Source organism: Zonotrichia albicollis, chromosome 16 (genome assembly GCF_047830755.1).
Source record: "Zonotrichia albicollis isolate bZonAlb1 chromosome 16, bZonAlb1.hap1, whole genome shotgun sequence".
In the NCBI taxonomy this organism is placed as follows: domain Eukaryota; kingdom Metazoa; phylum Chordata; class Aves; order Passeriformes; family Passerellidae; genus Zonotrichia; species Zonotrichia albicollis.
Genome location: NC_133834.1, coordinates 7,793,079 through 7,818,757, shown reverse-complemented (window position 1 = coordinate 7,818,757; position 25,679 = coordinate 7,793,079). Strand labels below are relative to the sequence as shown.

General features: G+C 42.8%; 2 protein-coding genes across 6 annotated transcripts in view; one reads left to right on the top strand and one right to left on the bottom strand.

The window, feature by feature from the left end:
• The window catches only part of IQCK (IQ motif containing K), a 34,778-nt gene extending 28,210 nt beyond the window's left edge, over positions 1-6,568 (top strand). For both annotated transcript variants that reach the window (XM_026793858.2, XM_026793857.2), the window contains one exon: positions 4,396-6,568. In XM_026793858.2, coding sequence (XP_026649659.2) covers positions 4,396-4,424 — 29 coding nt within the window. In that variant the 3' untranslated portion in view covers positions 4,425-6,568. The remainder of the gene's footprint in view (positions 1-4,395) is intronic.
• Positions 5,742-22,554, bottom strand: GPRC5B (G protein-coupled receptor class C group 5 member B). 4 transcript variants are annotated; one of them, XR_012582885.1, is made up of 5 exons: positions 22,310-22,553; positions 15,388-16,401; positions 10,824-10,936; positions 8,700-9,458; positions 5,742-8,635 (listed from the first exon to the last, which is right to left on the bottom strand). XR_012582885.1 is itself a non-coding variant. In XM_005487701.4 (4 exons), the coding sequence occupies exons 2-4, from the start codon at positions 16,391-16,393 to the stop codon at positions 9,414-9,416; spliced, it is 1,164 nt and encodes a 387-aa protein (XP_005487758.1). In that variant the 5' UTR covers positions 16,394-16,397; positions 22,310-22,554; the 3' UTR covers positions 5,742-9,413. The 4 variants fall into 4 exon arrangements, 2 of the variants coding, with proteins under 2 accessions (XP_005487758.1, XP_005487757.1); XR_012582886.1 differs by having other exon boundaries at positions 5,742-8,571; XM_005487701.4 differs by having other exon boundaries at positions 5,742-9,458; positions 15,388-16,397; positions 22,310-22,554.
• Between the last annotated feature and the right edge of the window lie 3,125 nt (positions 22,555-25,679).

Genomic DNA, 25,679 nt, shown 5'->3' with positions numbered 1-25,679 from the left:
CATTTCTATTTCTGGTCAGCTCTTTGTATTTTCATCATTCTCTTTTTCTATCTTGAGTATTTACATTGAAAAAAACCTGCATTAATCAGATACTCTGGAAATGCACTGGTTGCCTTCATTCTTGATTCTCTTCTCAGTCCCGGGTTGTGTTCCATCAACTGTTGTGTTTCTGTGGCTGTCTCTTCATAAACCTCAGGTCATTGAATGATTTGGAGGGCACTTGGATACTTCTAAATAACAGTCTCCAGTACATCTAATTCTCTGTAGTTATTTCTCTCCTAACTCAGGTGTTCATAGCTGTTGTTCAACTACTTAATACTTGTACCTCCCCATATTTCTCTTCTTTTTGTACACCTTGAATTGCAAAAATGCCATTCAAATATATTCTAATGAATTCTGAGTCTTCCTGTCAAAATATGAAGAAAGCAATGGTGCACTGCACAAACAAATTCTGCTAGAGATCTTCCAGCTCTTATTTCCCATGTGCATCTCTGAATGTTGGTGTTTGGGAGTCTCCTGTGTGTCAGCTCTTGCTTTGTTAATCTGATCATAAGTAAATTACAAAGTGCCCTGAAACTTTTTGTCCTCTACATTCACGAAAGCAAGCTTGTCATTTGACAAACTCTGCTCCTGATTTGGAGAATTAGGTTTGTCCTGCCACTTTTAAAATCCATTTTGCAGAAGCCTCTTCTGCTGAGTGATCCTCTAACAGTTCCATTTCAGATTCATGACTTGGAGGAGTGTCTATGGGTAGGAATAATTTCCATTTTAAAATTTGTTTGATTAATATATCTGTATTCAACAGATTATTTCCCTATCACTAGTGACTGAATATTTCCTGGACTGAAAGATTTCACTAATAATTGTATACAGACAGACTTCCAATAGTAAGAGGCTAAAATTATAAACACTTTATAAAAAAACTTTCTCTTTAAAAGTCAGGTCTTATTTCAGCAAGATTGCTGGTGGCTCCAATTTCATGTTCAGGCTTCTTTGGCATTTCATTGGGAGGCTAGGGTGAAACTCCTTTCTATATATATATTTTACTCTAAGCCCCTGCTAATAAGTTATTCCAATAGATTTTCTTTAATGGATTTTCATCTTCTTATAGTCTGAGTCTGTAGTATTTTTCATTACTGTTTTCAACTGTTTAAATTACTAAATGTAGTTCTTAGAGTTCTATGAAGAAGAAATGCACTCTTTATAGAGTGTGGGAGCATAAACCTTTCCTAAGCTACTGTCACAAGCCAGTTGTGTTATCCAGCAGTGCACAAAGTAGGTCATAGTTTATTCACTGTTATGCTGAAACAACCAAGTTTTTTCAGTCCTGTACATTAAGATGAGGGAAAATGATGTCTGCCATCCAAATAAGATGATAAGGATGTTTGAACTTATTAAATAAATAGGACAAAAGCTCCAAGTTTTGAAGATTTTTGAATTTTCCTTTCTCAGGTAGATTCCAGTGTTTCCTTTAGCCATCATCTGCATCTCAGCATTGCAGCACAGACATGATAAACTCTGTCAAATGAGCTGCATTCCCAAGGAACATGGCAGAACAAGTAGAAGATGACTTTATTGTAGTAGGAGTAGCAGGTCAGAAATAGCAGATAACAGTTGTGCTCCTCGAGAACACCCCCAGCTCACCTCCAAAGAAATTTATCACCCACTGGTGCTCATTATTGCAGTGGTGGCTGTAGTGTCCTATGATATAGAATGTCCATGTGACTAAAGCATAGTTTAATCAGGTTTTCTCACTCTGAAAAAATAAGAGTAAGGAGTAATACAGTAAGGAGATTAAAACATAGTGCTAAAAAATTGAACTGTTCTGATAGGAGAAACCATATGACCTATTCAGGTAGAAATAGCAGTACCAGAAGAAGTGAGATGTGAGATTTCATTGTTTCTTAACTTGCACCGTTACAGCACTTAAGGGCCTCAGTTCCTCTGTGCCTCAGGACTTCAAACAGGAGCTGATGTTCTAAAAGCATTCAAAGTACTGACCATGCTGCCACTGAGCATGATTCTGTTATTTAATTCTAATATTGTGCCTCCTTAAATTAGGCATTCTCTGCAGATAAATTTCATACATTCAGTCACACAAACATCTTGGGATTGAAGTGCCTGTAATTTTCCTGCATCCAGCTTTCTGTGAGAACACTTTTCTTGGCATTGCCCTGAGACTGGCAGCAGTGCACAGTTGCAATCCCTGCCGTGTAAATGGCATCCTGGGGCACTTTGTTCTGCCCAGTTCTGTCCCTGTGCCTTTCCCTAGCTCAGGAACTCTCCCAGAGCACAGGGAAAGGTTTTTCCACTGCAGCAGAACCAGAGCTGGCACTGCCACAGTGAGGGGAGCTGCACGGTGACTGCAGGGATGGAATGGGAACAGGGCTGCTCAGGCTTAGATTTTCACACTTTCAAAACTGCATTGAAAACTGAAATAAATTTTCTGAGAGGTTTCTCACTCTGTTAAAAGAATGACAGGACTTGTAGGACTGAAATGGCTAAAATTCAGCATAAGGAATGGAGCAGTTGTAAGCCAGGTTGTTGATGTTGACATTTACACTGTTCATTGTGTTGTCTGAAATATTATCAGGTGGTGTAAGTTGTTCTAAACATCTTCCTTAGGCATTTCAAAATATTTTAAGTGAGCTAGTTCAGTTTGAGGTGTCACAGCCTGAAAAATACCTTTCTCCAATGGAAATTTCTAGCAAAAAAATTTAGCCAGGCAGCTTCTTTCTCCATGTTTCCAGCTTATCTGAATCCTGAGGACATCTTACTTTTCTATCTGCATAGGAAGCAAGTATATGTCAAAAACTATTTCAATAACTGCCTGAAATCCAGATTTATGCTGACAGCCTGTGCTTCCTGCTTGGTGTGATGTGATTGGAAATTGTTATGCTTAAGTAACACAGGTTATGATAAGACAAGGACACTATTGACTAAAAGCACTGCTAGTAGATACCTAAAACACCTGCTCATTTTAATGTGAAAGTGTGTGAGCCCTGAGGTCTCTGAATGTTACAATTTTTTTAAAATATTTGCAAATGTCAGCCTCATCACATCAAGGAATATTAGCTAAAATTCAATGCAATAGAAATTATTTTGTATACGGGACATTCATAGTCATATGGGATATTAAATCCACTCTCAATTTTTCTCCTTAACTGCACAAACAGAAGCCCTGAAATCCAGAAAGGTCTTGTGCCATGGAGGCACTGGGCATGTATTGCCTTGACCATGGTAAAACAGGGTTTTTCCTGCTGCTGCAGTCTCATTTTGGGTTTCTAAGGGATTGCTGTGTCCCTCCTCATCCCCTTTTCCTGGATGCTTTCTATGAGCTGACATTCTCCAGGTTGGGAGCACACTGAGCACCTTAAATTAGCACATGGGCCTGCTGCAGCCCAGCATTCCTGGTATGTACCAAGAGGATTTTCTCTGCTGGTTTTCAGTTGCATGCCTTGGAAGGGTAACTCAGCTCTCCTGAAACTCTGTGTTCAAAAGGGGATTTTTTTTTGGCTTATTTGGCTTTCTTTATCTCTACAATAGCTTTTATATATAAATCTCCCAGCAAACTTGCTTGATGTAAAAGTTGTATTGTAGAGACAGATTTTCTGAAGTGTAGGAAATAGAAAAGCAGATTTTTTTAAGTTGAAAGGCAGTTTGTAAAATTTTAAAGTATCAAAACCAGAGTAAGATAGCTGAAATCACACAAGTAGAATGAGGAACCAGACTGTTGTATCAGCAAAAGAAAAACATTAGGTTAATCTGTATTACAACATTCTGAAAGAATACAGAGCTTTGAAAACAGCTTTCACCAGGGGGTGGGACATTTTACTTTTATGTAGAGCTTTTGTTCATTTAGAATTGTTTACTCCAGCCAGCAATCCTGTGCTCTTTGTTTGACTGAGTTTTCCCATTTGGCAGACCCTTTGCAATCACATGGACAACATTCTTCTTTCCACTGAGACACAGAGAAACTATTCTTTATTGACCTTGCTTGTTGTCCTAAGTGACAAAAATATATTTATATGCTAGGTGAACTGTATGACTTCATCACTGACTTTTAATTGAAAAATTCTTCAAAGCAAAAACCTCAAAGAGCTGCTTTCAATTCTTTTTTTTAATCCAGTGACATCTTACTAGCAAACAGCTCTGCCCTCAGCTACACATGCACAACTCCCACAGCTGCACAAAGAACTGTGTGCAAGTATCTGAGTGCTGAAGCTGTGTCAAACCATGAAAAAAAGGCCATGCAAAGAAGAAATACACATTTTGGGTCCAGGAGGGAATTTTTATTTATTTTTTGAGCAACAGAGTATATGCTGTGGAAGTATGGATGGTTTCTTTTCTGTTTCTGTGCCTGTTAATTTTTTTTTTTTTTTTGTATGGTTGCAGTGGGAAGCAAATCAGAAGAGCTGGACTAACGTACACAAAATCCTTCATCATCTCAATTTTAGTTTCCTCACTAAAATTGCAAAGCACAGAGCTCATGGACTTTGTGGTACTGATTTAGAAACCCTTTTAGCATTAAAGTTTTACATGTAGGGTATTGTAAATCAAAGGCAGGTTATGTAAGGACCCAGCAGGCCAAGACAAAATTCAGTCTTGGTCTAAGTGAGCACAATTCTGTTAAAACAGATGGAATGGTGCACATCTAGCCAAAAATGTTGAATCTGTATTTATCTTGTGTTCCTGAATGCTCACTTAAACCCTTTTCTGACAGGAACAAAACTCTGGATGAAATTAAATGGGGTTCTATCCACATGTAGGCAAGTGTTAAATCTTCATTTATCATAAACTGGACTTCTGTGACTCCTGCAGAGCTATGACAATTTACACAAATCCAGGCTCTGTTCAGAATGGTCTAATTTGCAGAAATGCTGTGCCCCTGCAATTCCAATGAGAGCAATGAGAGCTGGGGTTGCTCTGCATTTCTGCAGGGGAGAAAAGTCAAAGGCCCTTTTGTTACCACTTAGCACATGTGCTGGGAAAGTGTAGAATTAAGATCCCAGTGTCAGCATTTTCAGCAATCTTATGCAGGCTACTTACTTTTATCAAGTCCAAGCACAGTAAAAATCAGATTGGGCCCCTTGCTAAGGAACCCTGATTATTTTTTTTAACTTAGCCCTGTCAAGCACAGTCCTGTTTATGCCTTTATAATTTCACAATTAGAGAAGATAGTAGCAGAACTACAAATAATTCCATGTAAGCCAAAGGTGTAGTTGTTTTGACTGAACACCTAATAAAACCACTTGCTGTGGGTCTACATGGATTTCTTCCTTCACTTGCACAGACTTTGTCTTCACTCTTACACCAGTACCCACCCCTTGGGTGTGCTCCTGGTTGGTGATGATGGTTCTTACACCAGCTCTGGAAAATCAAACCATTTGAAGAAAAACTCTCATTCTGCACTTTTCAAACGCAGCTGAATTCTTCTGTCCTCTCCTTTTCACAAGCAATTGAATCAGAACAGGAAACTGCTGAGCCAACAAGGGAAAAAAGCATCCCTTTTGTGTTAAGAGTTTGGCTGCTGAGCTCCTTGTCTGGCTCCTGGGTTTGATAGGTGCCAGAGCCCAGGGTAAGTGTGGGAATGTGGCCAGAGGTAGAGGAATGTGCTTTAGGAGCCCTTTCCTTCAGTTTAACATTGATGAACTGCACCAAGGAGCAATTCTCTCTGTAGCAGTGCTCACTGCAATGGAAAAAAAATCTGTGTGGATTTTAAAACCAAGAGGACACAACCATTGTAAGTAAATAGTAAAGCCTTTATTCTCGTTAAGAACAGCATTTTGAAAATAAAACATTTGCCCATGCTTTACAACCTTTGTAGTTTTGTATACTTATGTACAGTCATCATGGTACACATTGATTGTCTTGAAAACCCTTGAAAGATGTACTTAATAAGATACCAGTATGCAACAATCAGCAGGAAAAAGGGTACGTTATAAAACACACGTTAATACATTTAATAAATATATATTATCTATCAAAAATGAGCTTTAGCTCTCATCAATTAATAAAAAGCACCTGCTTTGTAATCCTGTAAGTTGGTAGAATAATCCAATTGTTTTGTTATAAAAGCTACAATGCTCCCTTTTGTATGGCCTTTGGTTAGACCCAAGGCATCGAGCTCAGACAAAGCCAAGCAAGATGCCTGTGTTTAGAATAAAAGCAGAAACAGCTCATTCTAAAGTATTTCATGTACCTTGTTTATAGAAGCAGCTGGATGTATTGAGAGTGTTCTTCTGAAGATGCTACATATTTTCTGGCAAGTGTCAAAATCAAACACCCTCAACCCATCTGAAAGCTGGACAGGATCTGTAGGACTTTGAACTCTTTTCCTGCCATTGATCAAAGCTGGTCATTTTACATCTTGTTTTGCTAATAGATGCTTTTGTCAGATGCTTTTTGATTTCTTTTTTCTTCATGGAAACACCATGAGCATGTAACCATCAAGGGACAACATAGTAGCTTTTATAGTATAAAAGCTAATTATAATCAGGAGAACTGCGAAAGGCTTGTGCTTAGTTACTTATTCATGTTGTTCACAGATGCTCTACATTCTAGAAAACTTTCAAAAAAGGCAAAAGTAAATACTGTAACAAAAATATAAGTTAACATAAAGGTGCCTTTCTTCAATTACAGTTTTATTTTGGGGCATTTTACATCACAGACTAGTGACTTACAAAAAAAAGTTGCTCATCACTAATTGTAAAAAGTTGGAAAATAAAGACCCTCCTAAATCTATTGCCACACATTCACCACCACACATGAAACCCAATCCTGCTAATTTTTAATTCAGTGAATATCCACATGACTAAGCCAGTGAGACTCATCATGTGAATTGCAGTTTGTAAGATCTGGCCATATCTTTGCATAAGCCCTGAAATCCCAAACAACTTCATCAGAAGCAGGATTGGGAACTCTATTTATCAATTCAGTCACATCTAGAAAAAGAAAAAGAAAGTTTCTTAAGATAACTATGTCTTGTATAGTTTTTGTCAAAGGTCTGTAAAATGTGTATTATAATTCATAAGTCTTGGTTGTAGCATGATAAACTCTTTAAAAGAAACCTGTCCTACCATTTATGCCATGGTCATCTTATATGTTTTTATGCTAAGAGTTTTATAAGGGATTTTTTTTCCTAACTTTTTTAAAAGCAAAATTCTGCAGGCAAGTGATGGTAATAGTTTTTTTATTGTTCCAAATTATGTGTCTTCTGGGTGGCTATCATTATCTTAAATATTATCTTATTTGATCAAAGCTCTGCTCATAACAAGCAAAATGTATTTCTAAGTCACTGGATAGCATGCAATATCCACCCCTACCCTACTTGGTTACTAAGGCCATCTAGTTACATACAAAATGAAATAAAGGATCCCTACAACAAGCACATGCTTCCTTTGCCTCGAGGAGGGAGGGCAGGGGGGAGCTGACATACTCCTTCACTCATGCATGACAGAAAAACATTGCTTCTGGAGGAGAAGGGCTTTGAAATAAAACCCCATAAGATGATCATGGCAAGAATGGCAATAGATATTTTTCCATATATATATATATACACATATATCTGTGTGCAACACTTAGGGACTGGTCTTGCAGCCTCTGTACCTTGTGTAGACCTACTGGTGTCGATGGGGCTACTCGTGGGAGTACAGGTCTGCAGGACAAGGCTCTAATTCAGTAGAAATGGAGGTACATGAGGAATCAGGAAGACTCTTGAAAAATAAAAAGCTTGTCTTTCTTCTGCAGTATACAGCAAGTAACTTCTCTCTGTGAAGCTACTAAGCTATTCAGTTATTTGTACTTTTTATTTTTTAGTTTGAAAATATATATTTTTATTACAGCATATGCAAAGTTTAATTGTTATATGTTTCCTATGCCTTCAAGTAAAAACAATTAGCTTTTAGTATTGAGGAAAGCTAAGATTAACATTGGCCAAACAGTGAGGATAGAGTGATGTTTTCAATGTCCGATATGTATTAAATGTTAAAGAAAGGAATGATTGCTTGAACATAATGAGAAACCATGGCACAACAAATGGGCAATGGGAACCGTTTAAATAACCTGGAGAAAACAAAGATGAAAAGCCTTGAAAACTCTGCCTTATATCAACTCAAGAAACTGCATGGGGAGGGGACGACTAGGGAAGAAACCACCTTAAATAAAAACAAAAACAACAACAAACCACCTCCAGCACAGAGATTCTACTCTCTAGGCACTAAAATGCACAACCACATTGAAATGCACGAACAGCTGCGGCCGAGGGGAGCAGAGCGCTCGTACCAACAACGGGGGCTCGGGGCTCTGACCGCCCGCAGCCCGGCTCCTTCCTGCCCTCCCAGCGCCCCTGCCAGCCCAGCCTGGCCAGAACAGCCCTGCCAGGGACGGAGCCTGGGCTCTGCTCACACCCGTGACACTGCGGGTCACCGAAATCCATCCCTCGGGCCGGGGAGAGCCGCCCCTGCCGGGACCGCGCTTCTCTCTCTGCCCCGGCAGCTCCGCAAGGCGCACGGAACACGCACAGAGCTCCGAACTGCACCTCCAGAACAGGCACAGAGCTCCGAACTGCGCCTCCAGAACAGGCACAGAGCTCCGAACTGCGCCTCCAGAACAGGCACAGAGCTCCGAACTGCACCTCCAGAACGTGCACAGAGCTCCGAGCTGCACCTCCAGAATGTGCACAGAGCTCCGAGCTGCACCTCCAGGGCAGCTCCTGACAAAGCAGAGCTGCTGAACAGCAGAGCTCATGAACAGCAGAGCTCCTGAGAGAGCAGAGCTGCTGAAAGCGCAGGGCTTCTAAACAGCAGAGCTCCTGGAAAAGCAGAGCTCCTGACAGAGCAGAGCATCAGCCTGCAGAGCCACAGGGACCGAGGTGCCACCGAGGGACCGTGCCTGACCACACACGGTGCTGCGTGACTGTACAGCACAGCCAGGGAGGGAGCAAACAGGGGACTTCTCATGACGTTGGACATGATAGGAAAAGGAGAAAAATGGAAAGAAATCCCGCGTATTTTCGCACTGTAGTGGCAATCTCTTGTGGCAACATGAATTAAGTTTAGGTGAGAGGAAGGGATTTTGCAAGCAACTGGCAAGCACCAAAACCAGGCTTGCCTGGCACACAAGTTACAGACAAGAGAATATCTTACACTTCAGGATACAATATCTCCTCTGCCAATTTAAGGTGTGCCTACTTCTGTTTTAAATTAGATTCAGCTTCAGTTTTACAATTTTGCTTTTGCAATTCTCCATTCAGTGGTGTTCACATTTAGGCAAAATCCTCTGCAGGATTTAGAAAGATCCTGGATGTTTTGTTGCTTTGTTCTGGTACTGTTATGGATTCCTTCCCTCAAAGACACACTGCCAGGGAACAACATCTGCAACAAGGATTCTTATTCTCTACAGCCTACAGCCTTTCACCAGAGATGTCGTCCAGTGTAACTTGGCGGAGCAGTTGGTATCTGGAAATAAGGATAATAAACCCATAACTGAGAGATCTAGACTGTTCAAAAATCAGTGTTTATCACACTACACATACAGGACAGCTTTCCAGATGGCAAAGTGATACTTTCTAGAGCAAAGTGATACAAAGAAACTCATCTTCCACCCAAACCGTGCATTTATCTCTCTGTAAAACCACGACTATATATACACGTGAGCTTTGTATCCGACACGAATACAGCCAAACAAAAAAACCCCAAATTCTCAAGCTTCTAATTCTTTAACTGCCTTCTCCCTGAGCTGCACATTCTGGTATCAGAAAACAGGCAGAGATTAATTAAAACATCAGAAGGATGCAATCCATGACTGACAGCAAAGCCAAGTCTTTTCATTTTACTCAAGTTGACATGTTTCACACAGTCTTACCCACGGAGGAGAATTCTTGTACCTAATCCCTCTTGTCCACTAAAATCAGCCAAAACTTTACTTACTTAAAAACAAAACCAGACCTGCAATCAGTTCATTTTAAACTGGTTTTAAATGTAGAGGTTGAGTTATGGAATCAGCTCATGATTCAAAAGAAAGAAAACCCAACTCACATGAGTACAAACTGGCTCATGAGTAGATTTTTAAGAAGCATGTAGATATGCATGAAAAATGTGGGAATGAAAATTTTTCTTTTTCAACAGTATGCCTGCTATATGAAATGTCTAAAGTGAAAATTAAACATAATGGGAAAAACATTTGTAAAGTCCGTTTGGCATCACTAAACCAATCTTACAACAACCAGGCTGCAAAAATACAGGTCTATCAAAGATATGCCAAACCATTCTACAAGGAAGAAAAATTGAAGCTATTAACATGAAAATATTCTATATTCCTCTTTTATGAACCTCTTTTCAAAATATGTACAAATCTGTAAGTTACAAAGAATTACATGTATTTTTCAAGTAAATGGAATATATGTGAGACAACCATTATCTGCAACAATTATTTAAAGTAACATACTGCCTGAAAACATCTGTGTGACTCACACCATCTTGAAAAAAATCAGATTAGAAATGGTGTCACTTAATAGTTATGTTAAATACCTTAACACAAATTTAATTTGAAAGGGCCATTGAATATGTTGTCTTACAAAAAAACTTGGTTCACTGAAGCTGCACTGCAAAATGTGAATAGCCAAGTAAACAAATGCAAAATACTTGTTAGCTACATATGTTCTAGAGGGAAGGGAAGCATTACATGCATACTTGCTGCCTTAAATTTTCATTTATAGCTTCCCCCCTGCTGGGAATAAGCTAAAGCAGGTTTTTCAATTAGTAATGGTTGTATATATCACTGCATTTCAAAGATTTCTTAAATCATCACATTTTGATACTTACAGTCCCACCATTTAGCACAACTGCCATCTCAGTTGGCTGATAAACATTGCTTCTAAAAGGAGCACTGGGCCGGCTGCCCAAGCTGCCGTTCCGAAATCCTGCCGTCCTCAGCGCTGGAAAAGAGACATCACACTCTTAAACACAATTAAAGCTGTGCAGTCACAGAGCCTCTTCCTTCCAGTTTGGTTATTGGGAACTTTGCCACTGATTTTAACTTCCATGTTGCTTTTGAACAGCTGTTTCCCTTACATGTTGGGAACAAATCTCAGAAGAATCGGATTTAAATTAATTGTTTGCTAGGGAGGGGGAAAAAAGAACCAAATTTTTGCAGCTTGCTTAATCTCATTTCAGTGGGAGCTCAGTGTCTTTAGTCACCAAACCTGTGATGTATCTTGCACAATGTGTTTTGCAAAGTGCTCCCTGTGTTGGTGTGGACACTGTGGGGTTAAGTTACATTTTGCTTTCTATCAAACTCAGTGGACAGGGATCCAAAGCCTTGCTCAAGCCAGTAAGCAATGCTCACAACCCCCTGAGCATTACTTCAGCATGACTAGCAAATAAGGATTTTCCAGATGTTTCAGATTATATTTACTCTGAGAAACTAGAAAGATGGAGTAAATATTGCTTTTGAATAGCTTAAACATGGCAAATCACTGAAGCCAGACAAGATACTGAGTGTCCTTTTGGATGTTTATACCAGGAATAAAACAGTCTCCCCATTAATTTTAGTGCAAGTTTGGGTTCAAGATGTAAATTCTGAGTGAGATATGCATAATGAGGGATATGCTGCTCTCTCTAAAGCAGGCTGGGGATTGGCACATACAAACTCCCTCTTTAATTTTGAGGGTAAATGATGACTTCAGTGCACTCAGACGTGGCCAGGGAACAGAGCTCATTTATCACACAACAGGCAAAACTCATCTGTCAGCTGCTAAACAGAAACATGCCCAGTTCAGGCACCTAGGGCAAGAACTTCTCTTAAATTTAATTCAAATTACAATTCTACAGTCTCTGGCTGAAATCATGAATGAGCTGAAGTTCATGAGAATTCCAGCCCAGACTTTAATGAAGCCAGGATTTATCTCCAATGTAGTTGCTCGGTGTAGAAGATTTAAATGGATCCTCCAGCCATATGCTGTCCTCTATCCCCTGCTACTCCTCTCTCGGGAGTTGTGCACCAAGATGAAGAACAGTACTGATTTAGCATGGAAATTTAGAAATTCCACCCTGCAAATGCTCAGCTGTTGACTTCAGATACATATAGACCCTCACTTGCTCTATTTTTGCAGAACACTGGGAGAAAAAATTATGAAAATGCCTAAACTGGAATGAAGTATTTTCTATTAGATATTTAACCATCTCAAGGTCAGTAACCTTTTTTTTGCTATTTGACTACTTCTTGTGTGATAAACACACATGATTGCACTGGTATTTGCTATTATACACAGACACAAAAATCTTTATTATGCACACCATCATGAAAATATTTATACAGAATATTTACACAAAATATACACAGTCATTTCAAAGCTATCTTAAAGAGCCAGTAAATTCAATTTCATATTGCTAAATTGTCTTTCCCTGTTGCTGCAAACAGCTTCAGTTTTTTTGATGTGAGAATCTATGACAAAGGTTGTAGACAAAATACTTATTTTGGATTTTTTTTTCTTACACTAGTTTTAACATTTTTCCTTGTACTTTTTGTGTTACTATTAAATAAATCCACTTGCATAGGGCATGTATAGGTAAAAAACCAGCAGTACTGAGGATATTTGATATTTGTCAAAGCCTCTTTGTAACACATTTGAAATTTTGTTCACTTTGCTTTTAGCTATTGGCTGTGACTGTGAGTGGTAGTACTAGAAGTTATTAAATGAAATTTAATGATACCAGAGCTGCTTGGGCTTGGGTTTCCTGACAGCTGTTGCATTCTACATTTCACATCCAGATTTGTCTTGTTTAAGGCAAATTCTCTCTGCCTACAGAGGCTGCCCTACCAGTGTGCACTGCACTTCCAGAGAGCTCTGAGAACTCAGTCAACTGCTCTTTGTCCGGGCCTTCTAAATACTTTTATTAAAGTTTAGAAAGCACACCTACGAAAATAACTCTTCTAAAGAGATATTTCAACCTATCATATAAATACTAAAATCCCAGATTAGTATGCTGTTTAAATGATGTTTAAGTTAGTGACTTTAAAATAGGTTTGCTTTATTAATGCTTAATGTTCCTGGCATAGAGCAGCTCTTGTTGCAATGCGTAACTTGAAGGTAATTTTTTGCTAAGAAAGAAGGAATCAAGGAGGATATATGCTTGTTTGAACCTAAACACTGTTCAGATTGTTAAAATGCTGCTTAAAATCTTAAAAAAGAGCAAAATTATAAAATTGTTTTATACAAATATTAGTGGAAATAACAAGAATTAATGGAAAATTTGTTTGTCCAGGCATGTTTTCTACTTAAAGCTAACTATTTACTGAAACAAGTATTATAGTCAGGGAACTGTTTTCTGCTTATGATGTCTTCCAAACTTTACAACTAGTACATCTTCTATTCTGAAACATCATTCTTAAGGATGAAGTAGTTGAAGAAAGTACCCTTCCAGTAATTTCTGAACTCTTGATGATGAATTCTCAAACTGAGTCTGATCAAATGGATGAAAGGACAGAACATTCTCGTCACCCCTGCAGAGCCAATTGCTCACAGACTCCAGGTGCTTTGCACTGACAACCCCAGCACAGAGATCTGACTCAGTACCTTGGTTATTATTGCTTTATTATTAAAGTATTTACTTAAAGTCTCTACCATGCTACTAAGTTTTGTCTCCAAACCCTGCTGTCCCAAGCCAGTCCCTAAAGAACTGCTGCAAAGGAAGATTTAATCTGTTTTGATCTATTAAAAATTCTTGTATGCCATGGGAATAGGAATGACAGGCATTTATTATGGTGTACATTAACAAGGGCATCAGATAAGAAAATCTATTTTGTATTGTACTGTCATTCAGATAGATTAAAACAGAACATAAATTGCACTATAATAGACAGTATAATGATTTTGTAGCTATCATACATCTATCCATTTCACAAAAAAACTTAATTACTGAATGATTAGATCAAAAAGGAGCTTCCAGTTCTTTTTTAAAAATGCACCCATGAATGGGAGTGATACAGAGTGAAAGATCCAATTTTGTTCTTAGATCTGCCTTAGCTAGAAATAGCTTCACTGAAGCCATTGCAGTTACTTTACTATGAAATTAATTTAATGAGGGATGGAGGACAGTAAAAACAAACAACCACACTAAAAAAAAAAAAAAAAAAAAGTAAAAGAGTGGTTTTAACAGTCCACAGTGCAACTGTCTCTTGCTTTGGAACATTAGTAATAACAACCATTCTTTTATTGTGATTTTTTTTTGTTTTACCACTGCCCCTATGGTATCTACTGACAGAACAAACTTCCCTACTAGAAGGAGACCTTTAAAGTTTCTGCTAAAAAACTTAGAGGGAAAAATGCCTTCCTGACCCAACACTGTGCCAAACAAAAGTGCTGTCTTCCTCCAAGTCTGGTCAGTGCCCAGGGAAACATCAAACCCAGAGGAAATCAAAGACACATAAAGGTGAATAGGAAGGTGAAGTGCCTGGACCATGTGCCCTAAGCCTCCTTTCAGGGGCTGCAACTCCTGCCTGGGCTACCAGGCCAGTATTCTTCTCAAATACAGTGAAAACAATCAGTGTGACTTGTAACAAAATCCTTTATCCAGGTGTGGGGCAGCACCAGAGCACAACTCCCTAAGAACACCACGGGGCTCCTGCTTCCCACTGCTGGTCACAGGCATCCCTGGCATTTCTGACATGGCTTGAACCTCCAGCAAGGCTTTGGATCTCTGAACACCCAGTTGTTGCTGGTCCTTTCCAGCAATCAGTCAAAAAAATTTTCACTGCAAATTTTAATGATGTGTGATCAGACATTGTTCTGCAACAAGAAAGGCAAATTACCTCAAAACCTCTGTGAAAGCTCAGATGTTCAAGCCTTCAGAACAAAGGCTGTCTTTGAACTGTCTGTAAGCCACTTGGCATTTCTTCTCCCCACAGGGACACAAAGTGGCACTAAATCCATTTTAATGGAAAGATAATTAATAACAATTATTTTGTTGCTCAAGTGGTTGAGCAATTTGTAACATAGATCACTTCATTTATTTCTGAGGTTTTGGGAAAATATTTTGTATTAAATATTAATAACTGCTAATTACAAAAAATGTAATTTAAATTATTTAAAGGTTATTTTTTCCACAATGATTTTTTAATTCTTTTGGTGTTGCCTTTGCATTTGAAATTGTTCAGTTTTTCAAAGAAAGATCAACCTGCAGAAAATAATTTTTATTATGTATTTTCTGTACTTATTTTTCTCTCTCACTAGATGATATCTTAGTGAAAACTGTAAAAGGGAACAAGGTGTAGTGTGAAAATTATTGTGTTTATCATGACCTTCATTTTCAACACCTGAAAAATGTCTCATACAGAGAGTTGTCTTGACACTACAAAAAAATATAGTCCTTTATAGGCAATTTTTACCTGCATTATGTTCATCCATTGAAAAGGCTTTATTTTCCATGTAGCTCCTAGGAAGCTGAATATCTTCCTCAAAAGCGGTTTCACGCATCCTTGGCTGTGAAGTATCAAAATAATTGGGTGTGTTTTCCTGCTGTGATGGAAGGATGGTACAGTGGACCTCTGGGATGGCATGAAAAATAACAAACACCCAGCCACTGGACACCAGTGCAATAGCCAGAGTGGGATCACTCCATTTGTCCCTTCTCTGGAGCTCAGCGTTCCCGAACAGGTACATAGTCATCCAGGCCACCCAGATCAGAATGGAAAAGAAAAGTGTTATAATGAGGCAAACTCCGTTTTTCTTCCATTTCTTAAACTTCCCACAGAGAGTGAAAAAGGAGAATCCCAGGGTAAATACCATCAGGAACATGACATAAATGGAGGCCATCACAAAATCCATGGGCTCATAGCTGCAGGCCAGCTTGTTCTCCCTGACCACGGTCAGGACCAGCCACTCGGTCGCGATGATGACCTGCACCAGCATCAGGCACGTGGCCACCCCGGCCAGGTGCCACCCCGACGGGCTCTTGCCGTGGCGAACGAGCCTGCGGAGCCTCCAGGCCTGGGCGAGCAAGCAGGAGAAGCACAAAGCAAAGATAACTCCCCAGAGAAACCTTCGGGTGGAGCACACCATCTCATCTTCCTGGATGATGAACGCGAACGTCAGCCCAAACAGTCCCAGAGTCCCGAAGAGAAAGAGGAAGTGCATTCCCAGGGGGCTCTTCTTCTCTTTGTCCTTGATGAAGGGCAGCCTCACCAGCAGGATCAGCATCAGCAGCAGCGTGGTGAGCACACCTGCCCCCGCCACGGCCTCCAGCACGATGCCCCAGATGGCGTCCAGGTCACACAGGTACACGTACTGGGGCAGGAGGTCCAGCCCGCAGCCCCGCGGCGTGCTGGAGTTCTCTGAGGAGCCATAGCTGATCACCAACAGCAGCAAGAAACCAATGGCTGGGTAGGTTTTCATTTTTCTGTCTGAGACAACAAAGCATTTGTTTAGCTAGAGCTGAGTTTGGAGGTTTCACAGCCACTGAAGCCCAGCTTGTTCAGTAGCCCAATGTTTACAGTTTGTGCACTGGATCTGCAGCTGGCACAGCCTCCCCCTGCCCCCTTCACTGCCCTCCCAAAAGCTGCTCTTGCCTGTTGTACTCAGAATGCAAAATGACTCATTGCTCTGTTTGCACAGATTGAAAACAACATTTCCAAACTCTGACCTGGCAAATGGCCTACAACACAGCCAGAAAAAATCATGTATCCTGTTGCAAATATTACATTATCTGCAAACTTGGACACTTACTACCTGTTTAAAGGTAATACCCCCGTCAAATCAAGGTGTTTAAAGCATGTTTAAGTTGCACTGGGCCTGATGCAGGTGTAAGCAATATCACAATTAGGTTGTCCCACAGCCTTGCTCCTTTTACTGGAACAAAGGCAGACTCAAAACCACTTTTTAAATTATTACTTTTTAAAGGATAAAACAATCCAAGGATAATAAACACTGTACATTCTTAAAAAAAGAAATATCTTGTTTTCATGCTCATTCAATAGGCAGTTATCATATTCATTTCTTTCATCCTCTTCCAAAGCCCAGGTATTAGATTGCATTTGGAAATGGGAATGGCAGTCTAGAAAAATCCCATATTCTGTGACAATGGTGCACACATGCAGTGTCATCAATCAACTAATCAAAAATGAATGCCTCATTGTGCTTCTTAGCCAGTCCAAAGCCATTCAAAGGGAACAAATAACAAAACCCAGAGCATCTCTTTCCTGGATCCAGAGAGTGGACAATGGTAAACACTCCAGGAACACAACACATTCCACTTGACCACCAGGACCAAAAACCTAGACAAATCCCAACTTGAAGTTTTTGGAAGAACATGGGTTAGGTGCTTTAAAAATATGGTGTTTGCTTTTATTAAGCAAAGCAGATTGTTAAAAAATGTAACCTTTAACTCCCAGTCTGCCTGGGCACAGCCCTGTAAGGGCAGTCTGCAGCAAACCCTGTGAGGAGCAGATGTGAAACCTGACTCTGTTAACCTTCAGCAGCAGTCAGAGCTGCAGGTTCCAGCAGGATTTTCCTCACTGATGTGAGGGATGTTTCAGACTCCCACTGGTACTGTATGAGCACGAGGAAGAAAAGCACCCATATGCAGGCAGTGAAGTCAGTCAATGTTAGTCAATGTTTAGGGTGCAAAGTGAAAAGCAGAGGAACTATCAGGAGCTCTTCTGTAAGCCATACAACAGCCCTAAATGGTTACCTGACCAAAGAGATTAAAACTGCTTTAATGAAAACTTTGGAAACTTTAGTGAGAGTTGAAAATTATGTAAAGCAGTGGTGCAGTGTTGCACTGAGCACAATCAGTCATAACCAACACAAGAACTATTTACATAGACTGAAACTGTGCTGTGTCTCTTAGAGCTGAGAACTGTGGATGTTCTGGTGCTTTACAGTCCTGTAATGACCAAAGTTAAATCCTGAGGATCTGAATCTTCAAACCAGTGTTTCCCTGTGTCAGGACCAATGGCCATTTCCAGCCTCCATCAGGAGACAGATGATGAGGTTTATGATGTTTGCCATCAGGGGCACCATGACAGCAAACATGCCAATATAAACCTGTGATGACTCCATGGGCTTCACTCACAGGGTACAAAACATCTTATTGCAAACCTTCATCTCAGAAGTGACAAATAATGAGATGTGGGCTTGGACAAACAGGAAATGGGTAATGGGCAATCTCTGCCAGCCCACAGATATTAATCTTTGCACTTTGGAAAGCCCTTTGGAAGGGCTGCAATGTTCTAACGATGCAATGACCTGCTAAGGACAAGTGATTTGTTTTTTCTACCTCTCTGTAATATACTTCATGCTAGATTGGTAGAATATACACTTGTTTATATCTGATTTGTGTAACAGGTTCTTCAATGACTCTGTTGCAACACCCACGTTAAAAACACCAACTTTACAGACAGAAAACTAATCATCAGTGAAATATATTCATTTTTGTATTGAATATATGCTCAATAAATCTCCTTGCCCTTTGAGTACATAATTAACTAGAAGAAAACATTCCAAAGATAGTTCTCCAATTCCTTTTATGCACAGTCAATTCCTACTGCAACTAGTGAATTTCCTCTTTAGCATGTTTGAAACATCCTAAAAAGTGTGAAATGGTCAGTGCCTGCTGCCACAAAAGGGGAAATCCACTGGGATTTACTAAGACAATGCTCCCAACCAGTGGTACCATTTCAACAAGTAGGAGGTCATGTGGGAAATGATTCAAAAATCATTCTAAAAGTCACCCAAAGTAGAAACAATAAACAGCCCTAAAAGTGAGGGTCATGTTGATTTTCCACTATCCCATCACTTACAAATTATAGTAAGCATGGACTAAATTGTTTTCAATACTAGCTTTGTTTATTAGCTACTCTCCAAAGACCTGGGGGGTAATTAATTAAGTGCAAGTATCCCCAGTTCTAAGATATTTTCCAGTTTTCTGGTTACTTTATTCATGTCATGTAACCCTCATGTGATTGAGCTATTCTAGGACAGTCTGTTTCCATGGAGATTGTGCTGCATGGGTAAGCAGTCATATTGTCAGGCCATCATTTGTTTCCTCTTCCTATTTGGAAGTGTTTGGGAGGGGGAAGGGAGGGTTAATGAATCTGACTATTTCCCCCTCCATGAAGAAGTGGTTAGTTTTGGAAAGGGGAAATTAAGCTGTGACAAAATATACTCAGAATTCAAAATACGTATTCTGAAATACAGAGGTGTTCAACTCAAGGGGAATTTTCCCAAGTTACTTTGTGCTTTTGAGAAAGCTGATAGGACATCATCAGTGGTCCTCAGAAAGGTCCCAGACAGCCACAGTACTGACCAAGAAAATCTCTAGGACTGCTGACAGCTATTCCTGGTGTGAAATAATTCCCTACCCAATGTCAGTGAGTCTCACTAAACACCAGATCCTGCCCAGAGCAAAGCTGGAAAGCAGAGCTTGAAGTCTCCAAAGGAGGAATCTTTTCCTCCTAACTGCTATCAACAAAGCAGTTTGTTTCTAACCTGTTTACTATCAGTTTCTGCCTAACTGGGCAGGCAGTATTAATAATCCACCCCCTGAGACATTACCAGCCAAAAAAAATCCTTTCTAGTGCTGATACTGAACACAGACAGTTACAAAAACAAGGGGAAACACTGAATTGCAACACACAAGTTTGGCAAGTGAATACCACAATTTTAGCTAAAACTACAGATTCAATCATTTTAAGGGAAAACTGTGAAGTTATTGGGTTTTTTTCCAGAAAAGTTGTTTTTGCAAAAACCAGAAATACATAATTACGGGGGTTTTATTAAAACAGCATCTCCCTCAAGCCTGCAGTGGGTAGCATGGCAGAGTCCTGAGCCTCTTGAGATTTTATAGTAAAATTTTACTGCACATTCTGCTGGTTCTTACTTAAATCAGTAACTGTAGAGGAAGAGTATTTTTACATCTTTATGTCTAGATTAGCTCTCACTAGAGTTATGCAACCTCACAGTAGTAACAATGGTGCTCTATTCGGCTGGCACTTCCCTGCTGCTGCCAGAGAACTCGAGTAACACAGGAGTGCACGGAGACATTCCAGCACAGGTACAGCCAGTGGCACTGCTGCATCCCCTGCATACTGCAATCAATGTTCACAGCGAGCAAAAGCAACTTGAGATTTTTTTCCCCCCCATATTCCTCTCCAAAATTTTATTTTGGTAAAGGCATTAAGGCAACGTACTTGAAACCAGAGCAATCAGGAACACTTACAATCAATATTCTAATCAATAAGCTTTACACATTTTAGTCAAAAGCAGTGAACAATTAGCAGGACAGCTACTATTTCAATCCAGTACTCAATTTCTGGCTCAAAATCTGCTCTCAATGACAGCTGTAATAACTCCACTGTTTTCTACAGAGTGAGGTCCCTTCATTACATTATCTGGCATTGAGTCACTACAGAATTGCAGACACAAAGCTGCCCCAGCGGGTACAAACTACAATTACAAGCTACTAAGCAGAAAGAGAAAACCTCACAGTTGTCATCAAAAAGTTGTCACGGTTAAAAATCAATGAGGCTTTCTGTAGTTAAAGTCTTCTGACCAAAGCTTGCAAAGGGATTACAAAAAGACACAGCTGTATGCTGCTACAGAATATATATCCAGAATAAATGTGTAATCATGCAAAGAGTTAAGGTTAGGCTGTTCATGGTTAGATGCATATCTGCTCCTGTACCTGGAGTTCATATGTTAGTCAGCTGATACAGGGAGATGCATTCAATGGCAGAGAAGAAAAGCAATATAGTAAATATAAGCAATAGTAGCACAGATAGTAAGCACACAGGCAGAAGACTGGTTCACTGTGCAATCTGCAAAAGAAATTCCACCCCCGCCACGAAGTGTTGGGGAGAGACGGGAGTGAGTGAGGAATTAATCACAACACAGGATCTCTGCCAGCTGCTTTTGATCAGAACTGAAGAATGAGCTCCAGGACTGATAACAGAGCAGCAACAGCCAAGTTGAGATCAGACTACTCAAGAGACGTGTGTATTTCCAGAATAATAATTAATAGTGCAGTTGTGCTTTGTAGGCAAAAATACAGCAGTGATTTTGACAGCCCCTGCATCAGACACATCATGCTCTGTTACAGCCTCACGGTTACAGAAAGCAAGCCCCCACTCCTAAAAGGATGTGTAGAAAAAGTATTGCTTTCATTTAGAAATACTTTGTGATGCTGAATACACTATGAAAGTATCTTTCTAATTTTCTAGGAGCTGAATTCCCTTTGGTCAGAATCAGTGTATCACGTGTGCTTAGGTACTTCTGACCACAGCGCCTGGTGTTGAATTCACAGGCGATAGCAATCAATTACGGTAATCAACGTTTTTGTTTTCCTTGCTAATTCTCAGACTGTTTCTATTCATGTCACAGCCTTCTCGCAGATGGCTTCTGTCACCGGATTTCTCCTGATGTAGCGAGACAACACCTCAACCCTGATATTCCCTGCTGGTGAGCAGCGAGGGGATCCCCGTTAAACGCGGTACTAGCGCTGATCACCAAGCTGGGTGTTTGGGTTCAGCACGCAGGAAATCCTGTTAGCCTTGGGATAAACATTAAGGGCAGGTGTAAACAAAGGGTTCACATAAGTGCTAAATCCTCTCTCTGCGTGGCTTTGCGGAGAGGTAACACAGAGGCAGGGCTTCTATTAACTAGAGAGAAAACTGCAGCGCACCCGCACCCAGCCGGAGCTGCTGCCAGCCCCAGCACCGGCCGGGGGCCAACAAAGGCTCTTCCCCCTCGGCCTCTTCCCTGCCCTCAGCCCCCGCTGGGAGCGCGATGAGGTGCCGGGCTTGGCTGCAACCACCCCGCGGTGCGAGGCCGGGCGGCCCCTCCGTGCGGCCGGTGCGCGGCTGCCCCCGCTCCGGGCTCGCCTTAATCCGCCCGCAGCCTCCTCCTCCTCCCGGACGGTACCTATCCCGCTTCAGCCTCCGCTCTTTTGTCCCTCCGTTCTTTTCCCTCTTCGGTTTCTTTTTCCCGTCTCTTCCTCCCCCGCCTGTCCCCGCTCCTCTTCCCCATCCTCTCCGAACTCCGCTGCCCTCCTCGCCAGCCTTCCGCCCCGCTCCCTGCAGCGCAGCCCCTGCTCCGAGCCCCCCCGTCCTGCCCTATATCCCATCTAATCCCCCCAGGATTCCTATATCCAGCCTGTTGTCTGCTGGCGGCCACCGAGCTAATTCTGCGGGCAGCGCAGGGCGCAGAGCCGGCTGAGCGGCTCCGCTACGTCCCTGGCCCGCAGCCCTGGCCCGGCCATACCCCTGGGGCCGCTCCGGGGCCGCTGTCCCCCCGCCCGCCCCGCCGCCGGCTCACCCGCTGTCCGCTGCGGCCGAGGGTGGCGGGGCAGCTCTGTCCGCCAGCCCGCCGCAAGTCACATCCCGGCTCCGGCGGCGCGGCGGCTCCGCGGCGGGGAGCGAACGCAGCGCGCACCGGCCCCGCGGCGGCTCATGGAGCGCCCGGCCCCGGTGCGCCGAGCCCAGCGGAGCGAGGGGAGCCGTGTCCGCCGCGCTCTGCGCCCGCCGCTCCTCCGCGCCACGGCCCCGCGGCCAGCCCCCTCCCACCGCCCCGCCCCGCTCGGGCACGGCTCGGCTCGGCTCGGCTGGCAGGGGCACCACGGGGACGGGGACAGAGCACCCCGGGACAGGGACAGAGCCCCCCACAGCGCCGGGGCGCTCTGGCCGCGCGGAGCTGCCTGGCTCCCAGGGGAGCGGGCACGGTGAGGGCTCGGGCGCGCACTTACACACACACACAGACCGCTCAAACACACACTGCTCAAACACACACACTGCTCACACACACACTGCACACTGTCACACACACACACACACACACACACACACACACACACACACACGGCTCGCTCACACACTCACCCTCAAACACACGCTACCACATCCCACACTGCCACCCCGCAGCCCGGCACCCCGCGCTGTGCAGCCGGGCACGGACCGGAGCTGGACCCGGGCATGGCCGCAGCCCGACGTGCTCAGGTGACACGGGCAGGACACAGCGCTGGCCGGGAGCAGGCACAGGCACACGGACCGGCGTTCCTGCCCTCTCCTGTCCCCGCAGGGCTTGGGCAGCCCTCCCGGGCAGGCTGGCTGGGCATGCACACACCTACGGCCAGGTGTGGGACTGCGGAGGTGAGGGGGTTTCAGGGTTTTCAGCCCTCTGACAACGGGGGATTTTGAAAGCGGCTGGATACGTTCAAACCTTCTCCAGATGCAGCTTCCGACTTGCCACAGCCGGAGACAACAGCTCAACAACCACTCGGAAGAGAAACGTTGGGAGCCTGTGTAGGGTGCAAGCGACATTTCACACGCAGGGTCAGCCCTGCGAGCGCGGCGGGTCCTGCTGGGCACTGCTCCGTGTCTGCCTCCTACCAAAACGGGCAGCTGCTGCCCTGCTTTGCAGCTTCCCCACAGCTCAGCCCCGAGACAGTCAAAACTCTCAGACAGGGCTTCCTGTAACTCCAGGAGGAGTTATTTGTAGGAGGAAAAATAGTTTTTCCTCCTGTGCTGTGCATCCCTGGGTCTGCACCCCTGGGTTATGTTTCCCCTAAAACCACTAAGGACAGTCTTGGCAGGCACAGCTGACACGGCATCAGCAGCAGGGAGTGCCTGGACTGTGTCCTTCCTGAGCACCTGCCCTTCTTGCCAGGTTTCCATACCCAGAGACTTCCAAAGGGAAAGATCTGCCCTGAAACGTGTGTTCTTCAGCACAGCAGAACTGTAACCTTTAAAGAGACTCTTCCTAATGTGTGGCTTATTTACCTGTCATTTATGATGCCTTGGGGGGTAGCCTGAACTTCTCAGCGTGGCTGACAGGGAGTAAATTGGATGGTGGGGCTGGACTGTAATTGCTGCTGTTTAGGAAGGGCAGCAGGCAGAGAAAAGCTGAGGCAGAAGAACAATTTCACATTTCTGCTTGTTCTTTCTCAGTTTCTCTATCTTGCTGCTTTCGGGTTTTAGGCACTGGTTTTATTTGAATCACATGTAAACAACATACCCTGCCCTTGCATCAGTTGACAGCTACACTGTATTCAAAGTGAAGCAGGATAATTTTAGAGAATTAAAATGAGGTGGTGAGAGGTGAAGTCGCTGTAAACTGCCCAAGGTCACCCAGCAGTCTGGCAGAAAAGTGGAAAATACTGGTTCAACAGATCAGTCTGTCCCCCTGCTCCATCTTGGGAGCCTGAGCCAAGCACCCAAATACTACAGTAACAAGCAAAGACCTTTTTGTGTACAAATAAACACACAGAGCTCTCTGTGCCGTGCTGGATGCAGAGAGGTGGACCAGGGGAAGGATGAATCACAAGGATTCATGTGCTGTCGGTCTTGGCCGGCTCACAAGGGAGCAATGTGCTGAGCCCTTCAGCAAATGCAAATCTTGGGCATTGTTCCCTTCTTCCTGTGTCTCTAACACAGCCCTGGTTCCCTGAAGGAAACTGCCTCCCTCATTTGCCTTGTACTGATGGAACAGGGAAGATAATGCCCCTCTCAACCATCGCTAGTGGGTCAGCACTGAATAGGGCTGATTTCTCACCTGCTGAAGCAGTTTTTAGTGTTAGCTACCATGGAAAAGTGTAGGACAGGACTCCAGATCATCCAGGAAATTACAGGAGGACTTGGTAGAGTAGCTGAACTAAATCACAGCTCCTATTGCATTACTTTCCACCTAGTTAGCTTTGAAAAACATGCTCTTAAAATAGGCTTTTATATAGGGGAAAAATACTTCTGTCAGTCAACCACAAACTCATCAGCACCTTCAGCATGTCCTCACCGTAGGCAGGACGGAGTGGGTGCTGTGACCCAGGCAGACTGTGTGAATTCCCTGTTCCAGATGCTGCTCTCTACTCCTGCAGCAGCTCCTGGGACCCTACAGTGCGTGTAGCCAGAGGCTGCTTGCTTGTGATCAGTGCTTGGAGGGGCTGGGGAAGGGGTAAGCTGTGCTAGGACAGAGCAGAGGCAAAATTTAGAGACCTCCACTTTTGCCATGGAATTCTGCAAGAGCTGATGGCCTAAGGAAAGGTGAGCTCAGTGCTCTTGTTCATCTCTGGAAGGATGAAGAACATGTTTGGTATCTATTTGTCTTTATTTTAGACTGAGTGTGCAATATAGTCAACTTTTAAAACTCCATTGCTTTTCAGTAATTTTCCTTCTCCTATTTCCTACAACACACATTTGGTGATTGAACAGATTTTTAGCTTTCCCCCCACCAATATTTGGTTTATTGCTTGTGACAATAGGTAAACAAAGAGTCTGTGTGGTGCTGCATGTTCCCAGTGTTCCTCCTCTGCTGCCGTGCTCCCAGCAGGGTTTGACAGGAGGGAGCAAGGCTGTTAGAGCAGCACTGAGCAGACACCACTCACCCCTCCATGAATGCCAAATCTGTATCCCACAGACTGTCACCCTCATTTCAGCTGGTTTTCCCATGTCCCAACCTGAGATAAAGGCAATTTCCATCCTCTGCTCTCCTCTTACCCTTCAGAAAGCCTGGCAGGTGTTGTGTTTATTGCAGGAGCAGGCACAAAAACAGCCAGGCAGTGTTTCACTACCAGCTTTCCTTTGTACTGCAGAACCTTTTCACTGGGCACTCTGGTTCTGCAGCTCTGCCAGCACAGAACTGTGCTTGTGCCAGTGCAGTTTAAGTGGAATATTTCATTAAGAGATCAGCAGCAGGC